This window comes from Dinoponera quadriceps, unplaced genomic scaffold (assembly GCF_001313825.1).
Source record: "Dinoponera quadriceps isolate SergipeBrazil2010 unplaced genomic scaffold, ASM131382v1 scaffold1441, whole genome shotgun sequence".
In the NCBI taxonomy this organism is placed as follows: Eukaryota; Metazoa; Arthropoda; class Insecta; order Hymenoptera; family Formicidae; genus Dinoponera; species Dinoponera quadriceps.
The window spans coordinates 374,828-396,013 of NW_014555884.1; the positions used below are offsets into that span (position 1 = coordinate 374,828).

At 41.3% G+C, this 21,186-nt stretch overlaps 1 protein-coding gene across 1 annotated transcript; it reads left to right on the forward strand.

Moving 5' to 3' along the window:
* Nucleotides 1-2,453: 2,453 nt before the first annotated feature.
* Nucleotides 2,454-10,207, forward strand: LOC106745665 (homeobox protein Nkx-2.5-like). Its single transcript, XM_014621470.1, has 3 exons — nt 2,454-3,000; nt 7,918-8,134; nt 9,883-10,207. Exons 1-3 carry the CDS (start codon nt 2,529-2,531, stop codon nt 10,205-10,207), a joined length of 1,014 nt encoding a protein of 337 aa, XP_014476956.1. The 5' UTR covers nt 2,454-2,528.
* The last annotated feature ends 10,979 nt before the right edge of the window (nt 10,208-21,186 follow it).

A 21,186-nucleotide genomic window follows, 5' to 3' on the forward strand; every position in this document is an offset into this window, starting at 1 on the left:
CACGACATTTCATTAACGTTTCCGATTATTTATCTCGCAAGATTTATGCGGATCGTCTCTCCGACGAGAACCGATGCATCTCAGGGGAGCAGGGCAGGCGGCGGGATTTTCTCATCGATATCTCGGCCGCGCGAGGTCATCATCGGATCAAGTCAGGCGTAGTCCACGTTCCTGTGGTTTACACTTAATTAAACCGCCATAGGAACTCGGGCGCCGGCACGTGGCGGACAATGCCGCGAGTCTTTAGCGACGATTGTTATGTAAAACACACCCTATATATGCGCCGCGCGGTTTCTCTCGTATCGTATCGAGACGGGAAGTACGTAGGTACTCACTGTCCCGTTTTACCTATGTACAACGAGGGCGACGGTGAACTTTTTGAAGGCATCAGCCGCCGATTCGAACGGGCGTAACTCCGTTTTTCGCCCGACTAAAACTCGCCGCGTAGAATCGTGCTCCCCGCAAAACGTACCCTCCGAAACGGGCACTCTGACGAGGCGACACGAAAGTGCGGTTCCTTCGTTAATCTTTCTGGCCGACTCAGGCTCATTCGAGTTGACACATGACACACACGAGGACCGACTTTGAAGTGACACGATCGGGATGATGGAACGAGAGGAACGAACGAGTGTAGAAGCGAGACAATAATGGAGGATAGGTAGGACGACATCGATCGAGGGTCCACAAACCCAACGATTTCACACATCGCACTTTTCTGCAGAAAAGAAAGGGTTCTTTCTATCAGGCCTGCGGCCAGTCGGGGAGAAAATCAAGCCGTGGAGAATCTCTTTACGTATAATAAGAAAATATATAAGACCGAAGATTAGATAACGCGTAAGGAGGTGTGTAGCAAATGTACAAAATAATATAATTCCAGTGCTCTTATATTTTATATTTTTCACAATTTTCCGTAGCTGTCACGGAATATGTCAGAGTCTATTTTAGAGACGTCGATCCTCAGACATGAAACCAAAAAAACTTATTTGTAATACTTATTTGTAAGGAAGTATATAACAATTTCGGATTATTATAGATATGAGTAGAGAAGCGGCCAGATTTCACTGACGGAAACACTGCTGTCAACGGACCTTTTCAGAGAGATTTTACCGACTTGCAACGCCGTATTTATAATCGCTACCGGTGACTGCTTCTCGATGATAACACATCGATTGCACTTTAGAAAGTAATGTACCGAATCCCGATGAAATAGATGGTGCGAGTGACGCCAGCCTCCGAGGATACATCGACATCGTCATCGTCGATGCTCGACGAACGATCGCTTCGTCGCGGGCGAACTTAAGCAGCCTTTTCGTCGTCGTCCCCTGCACCGCGGATGAGAAGATCTTCCAAGTGTCCGTGCGCTTCCGGCCGGGGTTTATCGCGGCGGGTTATCGAAAAATTTCCCCCGCGTTACCCCACTCCGTCGCGAAATCTTTCCCGGTTTTCTCGGCGTACGTCTGGATTGGGCACTGGTGGAAAAGCGGCGTCGCGGGAAAAGCCACGGATTGGCCGTGGGGCGAGGCTTGCGTCATAACGGAAGCGTCGTGTCCGCGGACGCACGTAGGATACCTAAAGCTCCACCTACCTCGGGACCTTAACTGCGGGGAACCCGCGAGTGCAAAGCCGAGCCGGGGGGGGTCGAGAGGGTGGGCGCTTGTGCCGCGCGACGAAGAGCGTCGTCGAGAGAGCTCCGTCGGGCTCGCTAAGGAGAGGAGAGGAAGATCGTTTCCACGATACGTACGTAGGATCGATCGACAGCTGGCGACGTCGTCGAAATCTGATAAGTGACCAGCTTCAGCTGTTGACGGACGGAGGCGAAGTCTCTTCGAGCGAGAGGACCAGCTACGCACGGCTGGAGAGACTTTCGTAATGCAAAGAGGGAGAGAGAGATAGAGAGAAGGGCGACGAAGAGCGTGCGCCTGTTAGGTGGGAGTCGCTCGGCTGAAAGAGGGAGACTCTCCCGAAGGGAGGAAGGGAGAGCCATGGGTGGTGGAGTGCGGTAATTCGAAAAATAAGTCTCCACGGGCGCACTTGACCGAAGCACACTCGAATCGGAAGGGTCGAGCACTCGCGAATAACAATTAATAAACGGCAGCGGAAGCGCTTCGCCGATCCTCCGGGAGCGGAGGAAGCCTTCGGGGATTATGTGAGCGTGTCTGTGAAGGCGTCTAGTATCTGTCGGTGAATCCTTCGTCGGCAGATGCCGGCTGGACGCGGAAGTGAAAGCATGAGTTACTGACGGGGACGTCCGACGTAGCGCGCGGCGAGAGTGAGAATCGGCGAATCAGGGGTGGAAGGGTGGCCGATAGAACGAGGAACAACATGAAGAAAGGAGACGGAATGGCAAGCGGTCCATCCACGAGCGCAACGATGATTCGTAACATGTGACGCGACGAGTTCGCGTGTGCGTGCGGACACTCGACTGTGTTTGCGATCGGTCATGAGCAGGACGATCGGGGAAATTGGAGAGAGCGACGTTGAAGAATCGTAGGTAGCCGTCGTGAGGAAACCACGGAGTGCGGGGAGTGATGGAAGACGAGAAGCGCAGCGAGACTTCGCCGAAACCCTGCCAGCCGACCCCCTTCAGCATCGCCGATATCCTCAGCCGTGAGACCTCCTCCTGCGCGGACCCGAGGCGATGCTTGGACCTGGAGAAGATTCAGGCCGCCGTGTTCGCGCCGATCAAGAGACACGGCCGGGAGTACGCGGAGAACGAGCACCTGGACGCCGGCTACGAGCACGATGCTCAGCTGATCCATTATCCGAGGCTGCCCAGCCCGGAACTGGGCGCGATGCATGAGCTGAATATCTTGAGGAGGAACCTGGCGCAAGTGAACCTATCGAACTTCGGCGGCGCGCACTTGACCCAGGGATCTTTCAAGCACCACCTCGAGGCCCTGGGAAACCTGACGGCCTACCAGCCCGCCAAGGAAGCCCCGACGGAGGCTTCTCACAGGCAGCAGGACGAAGCGTTGGACATGAGCAAGAGCAAGTACTTAGGTGGGTGGTGCCGCACGGGAACGAAGAATTAACTCCCACGAATAAACCCCCACGCAGTGCGACTGAAATTCAGCAGACTTTTTCATTCGAATCACCGGCCCTTGTTTTCAGTTCTGCGGGATCATTCCTTTTCTTTCCCACGTACGATTATAGTCATGAAGATTATTCCCCACGGCTGAGAACTAGGTCTGCTGATGAAATTTGGTTAGTCGTGGTCGTATGAACGGTTACCTGTGGGAGCTGATTCTCTTTTCCGTGCGTACGCGGCGAATCTCTCCGTCCCGTCGTCGGATCTTCGATCTCACGATAATTGGCTGGCGTGATCGGTGGTTGTCCAGCCTCTTCGCGTACGAGTCTCGCGGTCACAATTCCAGGCCAAACATGAATAGCACGTGTCAGACTCGTGGTATCAATAGCGAGCGAAACGTGAACACCACGAATCACATTCGTGGCATCAATTGCGGGCCTGACGTGAATACCACGAATCAGACTCGTGGTGGACAGAGCGTATGGCTACTTCACAGGTAATCGCAAGATGTTACCTCGGCTCGTTCCGCAAGCGTCTTTTCCCACCATTTCGGCCCGCATTTTGCCGAACTAATTTGTACTGGAAGGGGCTGGTGATACTGTAAGTATCGGTTATACTATAAACAATTGCTCACACACAGTAATAATGCAAATTAGTGACGATGCAGGAGTTAAGATTCAAACTTAATCGTAGGACTGCCGAATGTAAACGCGGACGATGAATATATTCTGGGTCACATTCAAATATATTCTCATTTTCACTTAGATTAGCTCTTCTGATCTTTTTAATTATTACTAGGACCTTTTCACTCATATACTTATTTTTATTTAGATTTGCAGATTATATATTTAAGTAAAGATGGACAGTCGATTTCGAGCTACAAATGTGCGCGATTACTTGTGGGATGGCCGATATATCTGAAAAGTTTGCACGGGCAATGATAATTTAGATGGTAAATTTTTATGTTGCGTAAAGTGAATAAATAAATAAATATGACCTTAAAAGTCGGTTCCCGAATGAAGTACAAAAATATTAGACTGTACTGAGAAACACACTGCACATTGATTTCTTTGCTACGGCAGCGTGCATGCTTGTTGTCTCTCTGAATTATTCGTCCCCGTGTGGCAAAAGTATGACTGAGAGCAATTTTCTTTCAGTAAGTCGCTTCGAAATTTGCTCAATGTAAATTACGAAGAAACCACCAAAGGCTTCTTTTCATGGATTCCATAGAAAGAGTCGCTTATTATTATTACACATGCACGAAACAAGTTCAGAGGCAAGGAATTAGCTTCCTCAGAACAGAATGGCTCGATAGAGCTCGATACGCCGAGCGGAAACGATATCCACGATATGCCGAGGAGGAGAAAAAAATGCTGACCTGCCGGAGGATCTTGCGTGTCGGGCATGAGGATGTGGGCTTAAGAGGTCATTCGAGCAGATATCCGCGTAACAGGCGAGCTCCTTTCAAGGGTTTTTAAAGTTAACCCGAGCGCAGATAACGTAATTGAATGTAATTTTAGTAGCATAAGTGGCACTCGACGCGGCAGACGTCACGAGTACCGGCTACTCTACTTCTTGCACTTGTTCGATCTCTGGCCACACTCCGCCGCTGTCTCGAGCCATCCATCCATCCATCCATTCCATCGAGGATCTATGGATTACCTCAAAAACCGTTTTAGATCAAGGTTACGATCGCTAACTATTTCCGAGTAAAACGTCTCGCGATTGATTTATCTCGTGACAGATGTGGCGTTAGGTGCGTGTTACATACTACATGGACAGCAATAATTCTTCGGTTAATCGTTTGCATCCGCTTACGCCACGCGCCTCGTATCGCTCTCTGAGATATCTTTTGCGTATTCCCCCTTTACCTCCGTGTCTATTCTTCTGGTGATTATATTCGCTCCCGTCACCGCGATACGCAAAGGGCGGATATAGAATTACATCGTCCAATAGTGTTGTCTTAGTGCGAGAGCAAACAGATACTCTCTCTCTCTCTCTCCCCCTCGTATTGACCGCTTCGTGAAATCTATCACACTCGGAGAAAAACATATAGTCGTGGCAACTGTAAAGGTGACGTCTGTATGAATTTGTTCCTTCTTTATGGAAAATCAATGCATATAATTCAATAAATGTTGTAGCAACATAATAATATAGCTTAAATTCTGTAGTTATATAATTAAATCTGACTAATATGACATAGCGTAAATTATTAGTTACTTTAACTAATATATATACTACTATATTTATCCGTTGAACGAATCACGCAATAATATATTGCATTGATGTAGACCAAATTGTAATCCCTGAATCAATTGATAATTTATTACACGGCAACTGTATAATCTGTTCCACGTATTAAGCGTTGTGCTTGAAAGAATTTTATTTGTTTGATTTCACCATAATTTTACACGTTGATTTTATTAACGCAGTTGATAACCGAAAATAGCTCGAATTTTTATGGAACCTCCTTCAGAAGGATTATAGCAGGGACTATGGGGGTGTCGACTTTGAATTTTTAATAAAAATCAGCACTTATCGAACAATTCAGTAACGTTTGTTCGGGGAAATTCTTGATGAACATCAATTGAAATATCGCCTGTCATTCGATCTGCGAGATCACAAAAAAACTGGTTTCATTAAGATAATATCAAACATCAGGTAATTGACATTACGCGCGGAAGCGCAATATGTAGCGCTTCCTCTTAAGCGAAGGATCGTCACCTGAAACCGCACTAGCCGCGATAGCGGTATTGTTTGCAGCGGCTCGAGGGTGAAGAGGTAGGCACGAGTTGGCACCGGTTCAAGGTGCACTCAGAAAATTGCGAGTCCTCCTCCGAGGGGAAATCTCTCCAGTCATTTAATATGGTAATGGGCATCATGGCCGTAAGAATCCACGTTGTCACGACAAATTTATCGTATAACCTTTTATTAATACCTTTTACCAACCGCCGGAAAAATTCTTCGCCGCCTTTCCTGCGTCGTACGTCGCAACAGACGAAGGGTGGAGGGAGTCGAAAAGCCGTTTTAGTGGTCTCGAAGGATCATCGGTGTAATCAGAGTCAGTCGACGCCACTTGCTCGTCTGGAAGCGAACTCATTCTCTCTCTCTCTCGATATAGACGCGGTGTAGGATGTTTGACGAGCGCCGAAGGATGGACGCATTAGCCGGACGAGATGGCATCTAGTTGACGTCGAAAGTGATCAAATATAGATCTCTCTAAATGCTCCGCTTCCCCCTTGCCGACCGCCGCCGATAAACATTGACGTAGGATGAGCGTTTTGAGCGCGAAATAATTACGGTATCGTCGGGGAACCCCCGCGATTGACTCGTGAGCGATGATTTCGAGACGCTCATCGATTGAAAATCTCTTCGGGAAAGTCACGGTTTCACACTGATAGAAAAATATGCGGTACTTGAAATTTTTATCGACTGTATTATAATTTTATCAACTGACTTTTTATAAATTGACGATGCGGATAAACTTGCAAATATATTTCGAAGAATCGGCTCTACACAGAAAAAATTAAGACTCACTGATAGAAAATTATAAATATTTTCGTTATATTGACTATACCCAGTTTTGATTTTAATCATAACAATAGTTAAAATAGGAGAACCGTCTTTCTAGTAAATGTTACTGTAGCGTCAGTGATAATGATCTTACATATGTGTTACTACTACTATAAAATATCGGTTAGCACCGAAAATAATTAGAAGTTAGACGAAAAAGTTTCACTCAAGAATTGGCCCTTGATGAATCGCCAGAAGAAGTTTCCCGGATTACTTCTTATTTGTAACGATAGAACGCGAAGGAGCGGATCGAGCGCGTTGCCAAGTAGAAGAAGCCAAGTCTGATCTGCAATATGATTGTACTCTAGTACCATTGGTTAAACTTAGAGGAGAATTACCGCGGAACACGAGCGTAAACATGTCGGAGTAGCGAGTACATGTGTTAATGTTTGTGCGAGACATCAAAAGCGACGAAGCTTCTCTTTCTCTTTTCCCTTTCCGATCGTTCGCCGTCCGTACGCTCGCTCGCTGATGGTTACTCCGACTTTCGGGTTAAACGATTGCTTTACGGTATAGTTGCAGATTCTCGTGCGATTCTAAATATTTATCCGCAAACGAGTCCGAACGGCGAGTCCGCGCTATGTGAAAAACGGAATTTTACGATCGGGCTGATGTGCTGGGAGCCCGGGAACTCGTTGAAATCTCTCAACCTTTCTCGCCCTATTCTCCCTGGATGCGTTATTCATCATTTGTAACTACACGCCGAGAATTTCCCTCGATGTTATAAACATTCACGAACCGAAAAAGTGTCACGGTGCTCTTGCCTGGCTAAGATATATTCATAACGTCGAAACAATTCCTGAATTCGGAGCAATTCAAGGCGGTATGGGAAATTTGGAAAGCAAAGAATAAGACTGTATGCAAACCGAACTACACAATCAAAACTGCGCATCTATCTCACAAACACAACGAGTATCCCATTTTTTCGCTGTTCTCGACACGCGCACACATACACGGAGAGAAATAATTTGGAGGAGCGGCAAATTTTATGCCGTCGTAAGAAATGAATTACGAATGATTTACGAATTGTTGTCTGGTCGCCGGGCGACGGAAAATTCAGTTACACTAACGGAGTTGTTTTCTCCGTGTTACGAATATATCCTAGTCGCGCGTACACGAGTCTAGTAAATTATGTTATTAGTATGCTGCATTAGTCATACGTATACATCATATATTATTTAACAGAAATTTTCGACGCGTACGCTAAGACGCATCTATGCAAACACTTCGAAATCGTCGGAAAGTCGCGAAGCATTTCAATTTGCATGGAATCACAATTCAATTTACAAAGTAGAAGTTTACCCGACGTTTTTCAGACGAGACAGAGGACGATGCGTACGAGTCGCAGAATCCGGGGCAGAATTTGCAGAGCAGGAAGAAGCGTAGCAGAGCGGCGTTTTCGCACGCGCAAGTCTACGAGCTTGAGAGAAGATTCGCCGCTCAGAAGTATCTGTCAGGTCCCGAGAGGGCAGATCTGGCACGCGGCTTGAAACTGACGGAGACGCAAGTGAAGATCTGGTTTCAGAATCGACGGTGCGATCTTTCGTCTATGCGCTTACGCAATTGTCGAATTTTAAATATGAGATTATTCTCGAGAAAGCACGGTCTACAATATCGGACATTTTAAGCTTGATTATTTTGCCTTCGTTGGAAAAAAGAACGAAAGGAGATAATAAGAGCCGATCGCGGTTATTAGAGCAAACATTCAAATTGCAGCAACCTTACATTATGCTTATATAATGTATTCTTATAATGCTCACAAAACATTGCAATGACATATTTATTGACAAATACAGAAAACAGCGCAACAAGTTGTTATGCAACGAATATTAACGAGGGTAGTTTGAAAAGTTTGGTAAAAAAAACAAGTAAAACAAAATTTTGGGAAAAAATCAATGTTATTTTTCAACATAATCTCTTTTGAAGGTTGTACACTTGGTCCAGCAATTTCCTAATTTTTTCATCCTGTTGGAAAAGTAGGTCTTGTCAAGCTCTTCTCTCAATAGTCATTGACGGCGGCGATGCTGTCGTCCTGATTCGACGAAAATTTTTTCCCACCGGGGTAAATTTTTCATGTCGAGAAGAGGAAGAAGTCGCACAGAGCCAAGTCCAGGGAAAATCGTGGATGAGGAACCAATTCGGAGCCCAATTCATGCAATTTTACCGTTGCGACGGTCGATGTGTGAAACGGCGCGTTGTCCTTTTGGAAGAGTACTTTTTTGCACGCCAATCTTGGCCGTTTTTCCTTTAATTCGTCTTTCAAACGATCCAATAATGCCGCATAACGGGCTCCTATTATTGTCTTATTCTTTTCCAAGTAGTCAATTATGATAATTCTTTGGGAATCCTAAAAATCAATGGCCACCACTTTCCCAACCAACAAAACGATCTTCGCCTTCTTCGGTGTAGTTTTACCAGTCGTTGTCCATTGTTTTGACTGTTGTTCGAACTCTGGTGCGAAGTGATGGATCCAAGTTTCGTCCACAGTGACGAATCAACGCAAAAATTCCTTCGGATTGCGATTGAACATCGCTAAACTCTGCATTGAAATGTTCTCTCGTGTGCGTTTTTCGTCGACAGTCGACAATCGCGACACCCATCGCGCAGACAGCTTTTTCATGTTCAACTTTTCGTGTAGGATATTATGGACGTTAAGTTGGGATGCCTACGTGTCGCATTTGGCTGAAACCTTGACAGAAGCCGCTTGAAAAATAATACCTGCCAGTAGTGATGTCACTTTATGAATTGTAGCGCCATTTCATGGAAATTTATCAAACTTCTCAAATTATTCCTTGTTACAATGTATATCGGCGAGCCAGTAACGCCATGATTCCTTTTGAATTTTAAACTAAACATTATAATGAATTATAGAGCAAACGATATATAAATTAGTTTGAAATACGCGAAACATGAAATAATTCATACTGTACTGATATTATTTCTCTAATATACGTATAACATTCGATTAATAAATGAAACATTGCGAGCGAGTTCATCATAATTCCAGTTTTTAATACATATTTGTTTATGATCGAATTTATTTTTCATATTGATAAATGTAAATACTAATATATAATATTTGACTAATATTTAAGTAATTAATATTTAGTTACTTATTTTAACTTGTTTATTAAATACACGATGATATTACCAATTACCGAAAAAATTGACATATTACGAGCAAAAATTTCCCAATTGATTTTTTGTTTATTAATTTTTGTAGAGGCTGCCCTATTCTTCGATGAGTCGCGATTTCACGCGAGCGTCGTTACTGATTTCAGGTACAAAACCAAGCGGCGTCAACAGCAGGAACTGGGCGCCCTCGTGAATTCCGGGAGCGCCAGGCGCGTGGCAGTACGCGTCCTGGTACATCCGGAGGAACATTTGAGGGGATTGCCTCTTCGTGGTTCTGCCCAACTTCCCGGACAAATGTCGAGCTCGCAGATTCATCCCGCGAACAAAGCGCTCGGAAGTTTCCCGTATTGTTATCTGCCGTATCACCCGTTGCTCTGCCCGCCCCTGCATGCCACCCACGTTCAGGTACAAAGCGCGATCACGCCCGATTTCGTCCCGAGTCAAATCTCCAAAATCAAGGACGAGAAATAAAGGATCGGCCAAGCTCTCCCTCTCTCTCGCGAACACCGGGCGTCGTTCGGTTCGAAATAAGGACGACGTCGGTTCGAACGATTACGTTAAATGTCCTCCTTCTGAGCGACATTTCAGACAAAGCCGTCTGGTGAGAAATGTCCGGGAAAAGACTATTTCGGAGAGTTGATGAGTTTCCCGCAAGAAGAAATCCCGAGAAATCATCCGAGGCAGCCGAGAATCTCGACGAGACCAGCTCACGCGCGAAGTCGCGTCGAGCGAAGGTCAAATGACACGTAACTCCAGCTTACATTGATTTGATGGATACAGGTTTCCACATACGAATATTTCGTGCGCGAAGTGCAACCTTCTAGCGTTGTTATAACACGCGTAATATTAATCTACCACTCGCATAGAAGATTTCTTGCCGTCTAATTGAGAGATCAAGATACGTCTAATAACATAAACAGAGACTGTATTAATCTGATATTCATAGTAATCTATTCGAGGACAATTTTCGGTATTCTAATCAGAATCTATGCTATATATGAGAAAATCTGGAAAAATTTCTATGCGGGCGGTTATCTCGTAGAACTGTGTCGAGGGATCGTCGATTACCTTCAATCTCGTCATACGCGCGTATTTATTATAATTTAACGACAAGCATAGAAATGATCGTGTAAATTAGCCTGTAAATAAGTGTATAAAATGTGGAACGAGGGACGGATGCCAAATTACTTTACGTTTCCCTTGATATTCGTGCTTCAGCAAGCAGGATTCTGTTACTCAAATATAAGGAAATCGCACTTTCTCCGTGTTCTCTCGTCGCGAGATACAACATCGAACTGGAGGAATGGAAAAGCAAAGGATACAATCTCGCAGATATACGTGTCCTTGATGCTTCGATTAATCTCTCGATATTTTGCAACTTCGCGGTTTCATATCCCGAGACGATGACTGTGGTGCGGCTGTGGCTGCGTTCGGCAAACACGACGGTTGTACAATTGTTGAATAAAAGTTACCTGTGACTGGTGTGCACTTTTAAGTCTACCAATCGCAACCATCGTCCAAAAGTTGATCGCTTGGCCGTTGTGTCCGCTGAACGCAGTCTGTGACATCGTCGACTAATTGATGCATCGTACCCTGTGAAGACGTTATCCAACACAGAAAATATTGCGAAGTGAAAAGTGCGCAGAAAGAAAAGTGCTAGAATCAAGTAAATGTAATTATTTGTTTTCCAGCCTCGAAAATTCAGCAATATTTTTGTCAATTTAGTATATTTTGACGGCTCGTAGTAAATATTTATTTTAACTTAGTATCTTAAATTTCGATTTTTCGGTCCAGCGAATATTTCCTAAACTTTTTAAATTCTGATATTGTTATTATTATGAATTTGATACCCGTCGACATTGTTCTAACACATACAAGCAAATGTTTAATTATACTAAGTAAAAATCACATTGTACATAGTCAATTATATTTTTATGTCCAGTTGATATTGGCCAAGGAGTATTGGAGTAATTATTTTACTTGGCCAATAAAAGCCCGCGCGGGTTTTCACTGGTCAATATTTACTGTTTATTTGGAACTTCCCGGAAAAAAAAGATCATACATGAAATTTGCCCCATCTATGATTATGTATAATCATGTATGTCCACAACGAAAAATTACTGTGCTTTACTAATTATATGCAAATATAATCGATATAAATGCATTTGGCTCCTTTTGCTTCTGGCAGCACATGATATCGACATTTAATTAAATGACGTAACATCATTTTTTTCGTGTAGATACATCCTATCATATGTGTAACCAGCATATATTTTAAATTCATATATGATTCTTCATAATTATATTTAATCATGTATAATCATTTTTTCCCGGGTTTGCAGAGCCATTTTTACTTAGTTTCTCTTCATCTTACCTAGACTTACCGAGCAAATGTTATTTGAATGTAGCACTTTTTTTTCTTCGAGTGTAGGAAATTTGTCCGAGTTACCACGCAGCGAGGCGATGTCAAAGGTGTAGATTAAATACTTAACGCTAACGACAAATTTGTTTAACGTGTGCGTCGCCAGTGTACCAATGTTCAAGCTCGATTTATTGTTTAAGTACACCGAGATGGTCGCGCAGGTGTCTTGAAATATATATATATGTATCATCTATGCTCTGCTACACCCGTACGAGTTTCTTTTCTCAACTTTCCCCACTCTCCCGTAGATCCTCGAAATCTCGGAAAGAAAGTGCGACGTTGCAGGTGGAAAATGAGTTTTTCTCCCCGCTCGGCATTGCAACCGACTTTCTCATAAGGGTTTTAATGGCTGCGTCTGGGTGGGCCCGGCAGACATCAGATATGTTTATTCAGACGCGGAGACGAGCAGGCTTAACCGACAGACGAGAAAAAACCTAGATCTGACACTCATCTGTTGTAAACAAAAGTGTTACATTGCCCTCGCCGAAACCTTTCGCGTCCCATTTCTACAGGCCGTGTGGAGGATCAAAGAATTAATAGTGTTCAATTAATTTATCATCATAATCTAACATATACATGATTTCTCCACAAACATATAAATTATTTAGATACGTAATAAAAAGAAAAAAACATAAGGTGTTTAGAGTGTCCGTCAGAATGTCGATGTATCTTTGATTTCTAATATATTTCATAAAAGAATTAGAACTGATGAAATGAAGCAAATTTTACCGGAGCGAATGTTCCTGTGAATAAAGGAGGTTGCAATTTCGGCGGCGTCTGCTTCACGAAAAACGATACAGCTCCCAAAATGTAAGATCGTCTATTCACGTCTGCTTCATAAAATCGTATTTTTGGCGCTTTTGAGTATCAACAAACTGTAGTGGTCGGTGCAATCTCCGTGACGCAGGCCGCAAATTATTACGACGAGTTCCGACGTTAACAGCGACTGCATATCGACACAACGGCCTCGTTTAAAGCAAGAGCATTATAGCTTTAGAATGTTTAGAACCGTTCTAAACGGAGCAATAATGGACTGCAGAAGCGACTATAAAGCCTGCACCTCACCGATTTTCCAGTACGCGTATTCAAACTACGAACGGATTATAGATAGAGGACACCGCGTTAATTGCTGCGATCAAAACATCGTATCGACTTCTTGCCCTACGATATAAATAAATGTTAATAAATATTTTCGACGTGTGTAAACAAGTGTCGATAAACAAGTAACGCCGTGAGTTCGTTTATCGCGCGACGGCATTAAAATTTAAACAAAGATATAACGAGTTACTTCAAAATACGCTGGATTAAATGAACTCAGTACGACTTGATCAAAATTTAGGAAAATTTCACTCCCCGACTACTTCAGAAGTGCGAAAAATGAAATTGCATCGTTATTAAAATACAGTTATTGCGTATGAATTAATTGACGATGTTTAGTCAGTGGACGCTTTTCTGGGGGATGGTTGTTGGAACGTAAGTAGAGAATATATGGGCGTGACAATCCCGTTCTCAGCCCTTGACTGAGAAATTCGCTATCGACTGTAGCAACTGTAGCGAGCTCGTAATTTGAAGCAGGAGTACGCCGAGTGCGCCGCCGGCGGACTCGTCTCGTAAAACGAGAAAGGAACGATTTAACGCTCAATCAACCGACGAAAGCTAATTTTCATTAGCTGTTAATAGCGCGCAAGACCACCCTCTCCCTTGATCATCCCCTGCCCCTTAACCCCTCACTACACTGTCCGCCAAGTGAACGTCCTTCGTTTACCGAAAGAGCCTCGCGCGTTTGATGAACTATACAATAACTAGGAAAGTTAATGTTACATTTGTCTATTTTAAACGATCTATTAAGCGGTACGACAATGTATTATTAAATAGTGATACAAGGTGTATGTACATATAATATGGGATATATATATGTGTACACAGAGAAAATGTACTTTTTTTGGATTTAGCATACGTGTTTGTTTGACCTAAGCTTATTTAATATAAAGAATATAATCCAATATCAAATATCATTTTGTTTAAGTGAATAAAATATTGTTGTCCCATTTAAAATAAACCCACTCAAAGTAAACCATGTTGTTTGATAGACAAAGAAAATAGTATTATTATAGAAGGAGTTATAGAAGGAGTAATGTTTGTTTAAGAAATAAATTTATTTCATTATATGAAATATCGTTCCACTGAAACAAAGAAGTTCTTTAATATTTTTTAATACAGTCTATATTTTTAATATAGTCCCACCTTGGCACGTCTTGATTTGATTTTAAAGTCACCAACTTATGTGCTTTAAACCCTATAACTTTTGTTCGAAATATTTTTTGTAAAATGCGATGTTTTCTATATATTTGAGTATATTTTAAAAAGTGAGTCACCCTGTATATATTAATATAACAAGTATATTATTAATACTACTGAATAAATATTTTCTTATTTTTTAGACGTCCCTTCTCTCAGTGTAGTTTCACGATGTTTTCGGTTAAATATCCCCTGTAATTCAATAATTTCGCATATATACGTATACCGAGAATCAAATTTGCCACAGAAGGATTAATGAAGCAGGATTTGAATTTCATTTAAAATATCGCACAAAGGGAACAGTTCCCTGAGCCACTCGGGGCTGCACAGCAGCTATTATCAATTTCACACGAGCCATTTGCGTGCGGGATGAAAAAAAAAATCCCGACTTTTTCAAGCGTCCGCGGTGGTGTCTCTTACAATGGCCGTAAAATGGGCGGAGCGAGAATTTAAAAGTATAATCCGGACAATTTTCCGCGTAACTTCACGCGAGAAACGCGTATCTCGAGGTTATATTTCATAGATTCGGTTAAATTAAGAATTAAGAATTTTATAAATATTTAAAAATTAAGAATTTTTCTCGGACCATTAGGGAACATTAATAATGCAGCCACGTGCGACAACGGGGATGACGAAGGGGCGATTGCAAAGACGTAACGGGCTTTCTTTATATTCGCGCGAATGAGACAAGCGCGCGACGCGAATCTGGTGCCTCGTCTCTCGAACATCCCGTCGAAGTAATATAAACGGAATTGCCGGTTCCAAGTTTGAGATTTCAGTCGTTACTTTCGTCTCTGTCGTCACTTTTTCCTCCACCTCTCTTATGTGCCATTCTTCCGACTTCTGACACGCGTTTCAATCGGGATGGTTGCCAAGGAAACCTAGGAGCTGGAGTGTCACATGGACTATTGAAGACGTTAAAGGGGACACCTCTCCGTTTCGCCGAAAACATTCGAAACGCGACCTCAGAGGTTGGATTTGTATACGTATAGCGTAAGTAACGTTGCTGAATCTAAACTTTTCTAGATAATGGGCATATCTTATAATGAAGTTAAATGCGATCCAAGTCGCAGGAAAATATCGGGGGTAAAATCATTTCTTGCTAATGAAATAAAAACCTACCGTAATTGTTGACAAGATTATAAATAATAAGTTAATTCGATTTTATAAAATATTTTTCTAAAATGTAGAAACACTATACATAAACACACACACACACACACACACACACACACACACACACACATATATATATATATATATATATACACACACATTTTTTGTGTAATAATAAAACAAAATAAATTATTTGAACTTAAATATTTCCTTATTGAGCTCGAAGATCAAACTTCTCGTGTGCTTTTTTGATTTACAAGCACTGAGCGTTTTTGCATATTTTTGCGCGCTCGCGAAAATTTCCCTCCAATTCGAAATTGACGCGTCCTTTACATGTGCAGAAGAAAATCAGCTCGAGTACATCGCGGATCATCAAGCGGGTAACGACGCTTGAAGTCTGCCAAGAGGAACTTGTCGAGCGAACTACGGAGGGAACTGTTTCCTCCGCTTTTCCGGCATTTCAAAGAAGCAATTTAGCGATTTTTCGTGGCGAAACGCCGCCGAAGAAAATTGACGTACTAGCGGCCAATCAGCGGTGTTTCATGCAGGCCGCCACGCTACTCAGAGAAATTCTTCCGAACATATTTCGTGGACTTTCCGTACTTACGAACTATGAAGTTAAACACGTCAGTGCCATCAGAAGTACATGTGTATGCGATAGTGCTCCGTCATTGCTTTGTTTACTCTGAAAATAAAAATATTGTTAGTTTAGTTAATATAGTTAACATAGTTAGTTTAGTTTTTTGGCGAAACAATTCATTGTACATTTAGTGTACAATTTAAGATGTAATAGAGTAGCGTAAAGGCAAATGAAAAATAATTAATTAATGTTGCAAATAGAATCTAAGCGCTCTTTTAAATAATAAAATAATATGAGAGTTATGCGTGACAAATAATTATGTCGAGAACAATCTCGTTTTAATGTTACGTGGATTTTAATTCGCAAAACGTACGTCTGCTTTGAGAATAGAGAAGAGAGGATGCATGTTTGAAATATCAATAAATTAAATATCGTCTACGTATTCAAATGCAGAGTGCGGGACGTGTCAGTAGCAAAAAGCGTTAATTGCGAGTGACAGTTTCGCAAGATGGTAAGGTAGGTATTCGAACACAAACTCCCGAAGGAAACAGTTTAAAATCTCCTATGTGATCTTTTAGGTCATTGGTGTGAACAACGAACGGTTACAGCTTGACGTACGTCGGTAAAGTAGATTGCGTTGTATTTAACGCATATTTTGATTTTTAGAGTGACTTTCGCCAAATTCCGATAATTTAATCGACGATTTAAAATTGCTCTCAGTTAAATATTATCTGTTCTATCTTTGCTAACACAAATAGAAATTATTAACATTTTGATTATTCTTGGCGACAAATTATAGAAATGAAAATTGGTGTTGACAATTCTTATTATTATTTATCCATTAGTTTAATCTAAGTTTGGTGAAAGTCACCTTTAATATATCGCTTATGATTATGTGTTTTCCAAGAAAGCTCTCGAGTAACCTTTAAAGTGCCTATTTAACAGTATTAATTTAATCAAATGAAAAACAGAAGATAAATAAGAGCTAAACGGTAATCTCGGAGCTGTACAATATTTAGTGAAAAGGAAAGAGTGTTTACATTAGTATATATTAATATATTTTCTTTAACGAATATTAATTTAACAATGTAGAGAAAGACGTTTGTGACATATTTTTCTCCATAAGTTTTGCAATGCATCTCGTGTCCAATAGGATAAGGAATCTCCCGAGAGTTATTAAGAAACAAATTCTCTTATTAGACGTGGGATGCGCTCTGAAGCTCATAGAAAAAAAAGTGTTGCAACCGTTCTATGACTGACTGTACATTATATGACGCTTGTAGAATAGACTACATTAAAGCTATATTTTAGTTGTACATGTTTTACATATAACGAAAGGCGATTGAAAATCTGTGAAATAAATGGACTGTTAAATAAAAAATGAAAAACTTACCTGATAAAAGTAGCGAGACACAGAAAATCTAAAATTGGACATAATCTTGTATTAGCCTGCCATTTTGGATAAGTTAGATCAGGGATTCAGCAGCTAATAATTCTATTGCTATCCGCTATGCTGTAACACTTAATAGGCTAGAAATCATAATATTCCATATTATCCAACTATTTCATTACCCGCATTTAGCACGTATAAATTATTAGCAAAGTCGAGATCGCGTGATATGTGCATCTCTCAAAAGCTATATTATTCCGCGAATACGGTTTCAACGAAAACATTACAATGTTTACAGGACTTGAGAATCTCAGTAATTACGGAAATAAAGCAATGTGAAATAATACATAACTCTGATTTCGGGATGAGTCGGAGCGGATTTTGCAATCTGAATATCGTCACTAGTAATTCGCCAAAAATGGAACGACACACTTTGACGCGAATTTCTTTTGAAACAAAATTTAATGCTTACTTGTTGTAACATTCTTCTTATCTACTATCACGATTAATTCTATTAATAAGGTGCAACAAGTAGCTTCCTATCCGGTGCTGCAGGAATATCTGATTGTAGGAAGATAAATGATTTCTATGTAAAAAATAAAAAAAAGAAAAGAAAAGAAACACCCCCGTCTATAATTAAAATCACTCGATTTGTGGACACTGGTCCTTTTATGCATATGCTTGTCTATTTGCACAGCATCGCGCGCTATCTCCCCCGGGACCTCGCGGTTCCCCTTCGGCTTACAAGCAAATAGGATCGAGTTTCTATGTTGAGCGTTTCATGATTGATTATCTGAATACATGATATCGTAATGGACCTATAATGATTAGAGATGACATAGATATACGGTGCACGTTGAGTGATGCATCGACGCAAGATTTTAAGTGTGAAAAACGCAAAAGACGCGCTTGACGTTGAAAGGGTTGATCCATTTAGTCACGGAAGATTAATAGAATCCGAATTCTGTGCGCTCCGACGCGAAAGTGTTAGTTGTGGGATTCACCGACGGACTTAATTATTCTTGTATATTTCTACGTTAAAAGTTTACCAGCCTCTCTCTCTCTTTTGCTATTTTAATAATACGCAGAATTCCTCTTTCAAGAAAAACGATATGTTGACGCGCGTTTGAAGTGTGTAAAGCATGAGAGACACGCGCTCGACGTTGAAAGGGTTAATCCATCTAGTCCTTGAAAATTAATAGAATCTTATTTCTACGCTTTGACATGAGAGTTATGGGTAAAAACGATTTAATAGACTATCCTATATCCTAGGTGTATCGCTGGTTTTTAAACGTGTATTGTTTCAATTGCTGAAATACATTTCCGAACATCAATATATCTTTAAATAAATTTCCTAAAGTCATTATCGATAGTCATGAATACACGAAAAAAATAATATGAATTCAAAAGAATCATATTATCATATATAAAAAAGAATATACACAAAGAAAAAGGTTTCTTTAGATTTAGTATTTCTATTTATTTGACTGAAATTCGTTTCAGTGAAACAACATATACGAAATATTACTCGGTTAGTATAGCATTTTTAAGTAGGTCCAAGTGTTTGACCAAATATAAGATAAACCTGTAATATATACATGTATCTTCATACAAGATTATCTTTATATAAGATATATTCTTGCTTATATATATATGAGAATATGAGTTTTGAATTAATATTAATTTTTTTCTGTATATATTTCTAAAGCGTCGCTCTCAAATGTATTCGTAATTCTTTGTTTACCTTCACGACCAATTTAAAGTGGCAATTCATTGGAACGAGAGGGCCAACTTCACACACGCGTGTCCTACTTTCGTTTCTGATAACGCGTAGATTTTTTATTCTCCGGACAGAAGGATATGTCGATCTCGCGATGACACGACATCGATCGTACTGATCGATCTCTGACAAATCGAGGCTCAATGCGAGTCTTAGGTAAGCAGGACGCGGCCACGTGAGCCTTATAAAATTAACAGTGACATTTTTATCAGCTTGTTCCCATGACCCTTTATGGCACCAGTAGCACCATGAACACGATTACACTGATGTAGATCGTCTATGTGGGCAGCACTTGACTGCCAGATGACCCGTCGTGTTCGCGATAACCTAAAAGGCGCCCGTGGCTTCGCTCAAGCTGTCAGAACTCACCTATTTATAAATACTATTTCGCCATATTTCTGTATGAGAGACCGCGAATTTGCGACGGGTATCCGAGTTGGATTCGATTTCATTTCGATGGAGATATCGATATCGATCGGAAATTCGCGCGAAGACATTTTCCGGTGAAGGAGAGAATGCGCAGCGCTGTAAGCAACATGCACGTGTCCGATTGATTAACGATTTTAGCTCTTGTAAAAATTGATTTATTCCATATCATAGATTAATCTTACGTGCGCAAAACACGTGTGTAATACGGAGGGCGAGGAAGAGGGGGCGATTCGTGTCCGGCGCGAGTCAGAGCGATTCTAAGGCAAATGCGTACGTAAAAGAATCACGACATTCATGCTCGATATATGTTTAATAGAAAACCGAACGTCCTTCATCGACAGTTTTACCCAACACGCGCTTCGGCCCTCACTCGGCGAAGTAGCGTCTCGAGGAAATCAATTTATTGCACAACTAGCGTCTACACTTGAAAAGTCGGGAAGAAAAAAACTTTTCGGGACGTATAACGAGGCGGAAAACGCTCGATGTTTCCGCAAAGACCACTTGAGGCGACTTCCGCCCTCTCGTATGGCGCGCATTGCCGCGCTTCGGAGGTAAAATCTTAGTCGACTTAAAAAAAACAGCCGCCAATATCGTCAACTTATCCTCTATATAGCCTGCTTCTAACGTAAAATTAACATATCGTTTACGTGTCGTAAAAATTTATGTGAATACACAGTTCATACGTTTGGTTAACTTCTTTGGTACACTATTTCTCTCGCTGATCACCATTAATCCTCACGTGTGTTCACGGTGTCTGAAGTCAAGCAATTTATGTATACGTACCTTTTGAAATAAACGTAAACTATGAGATAAGCGGGTATCCCGTATCATTATCATTTAATGAGCCGTGAAATGGTCGTTTATAATATTTAATGAGAAAAGTCAAGTATTTTTAGACCGTTCCATCGTCCAAATCGTCCTATTCAATTCTAAATCAATCACTTGTCAATATTAATGCGGATCTACAATAAGTATAGTAAGCTTTTAGCCTTCTGTTCTAAGCGATAAGATGTAACATCATTTCTAACAAAGGGCTTTTCCCGTGCTTCCAAAAGTCGTTTAACGCTTAAATTAAAACAAATCTGCAACGTTTGATAGCGTTGGAGGTTCTTCCTGGTAGAAATTAAGCTGCAATTTAATGCTTCGAGCGAAAGGCTACAGTTTTACTACTATATACTTATATAAGTATATAATAATATATCACATATAAATATATAAAAGTATATAATATACTTATTGCAGATCCAGTCTTAATCTTATATAAGACTGATAATGAAAGTTGAACATTTTGTTGGCAAATACGAAGTCTTCTTCGAAGACGTGCAGTTCGGCATCATTCGGAAGAAATCAAGCAAAGACTTGATTAATTGTAAATTACGTTCCCGTTAACAAGGCCACAATTGACCCGGATTGAACCTCCCGCGTAGAGGCGTGT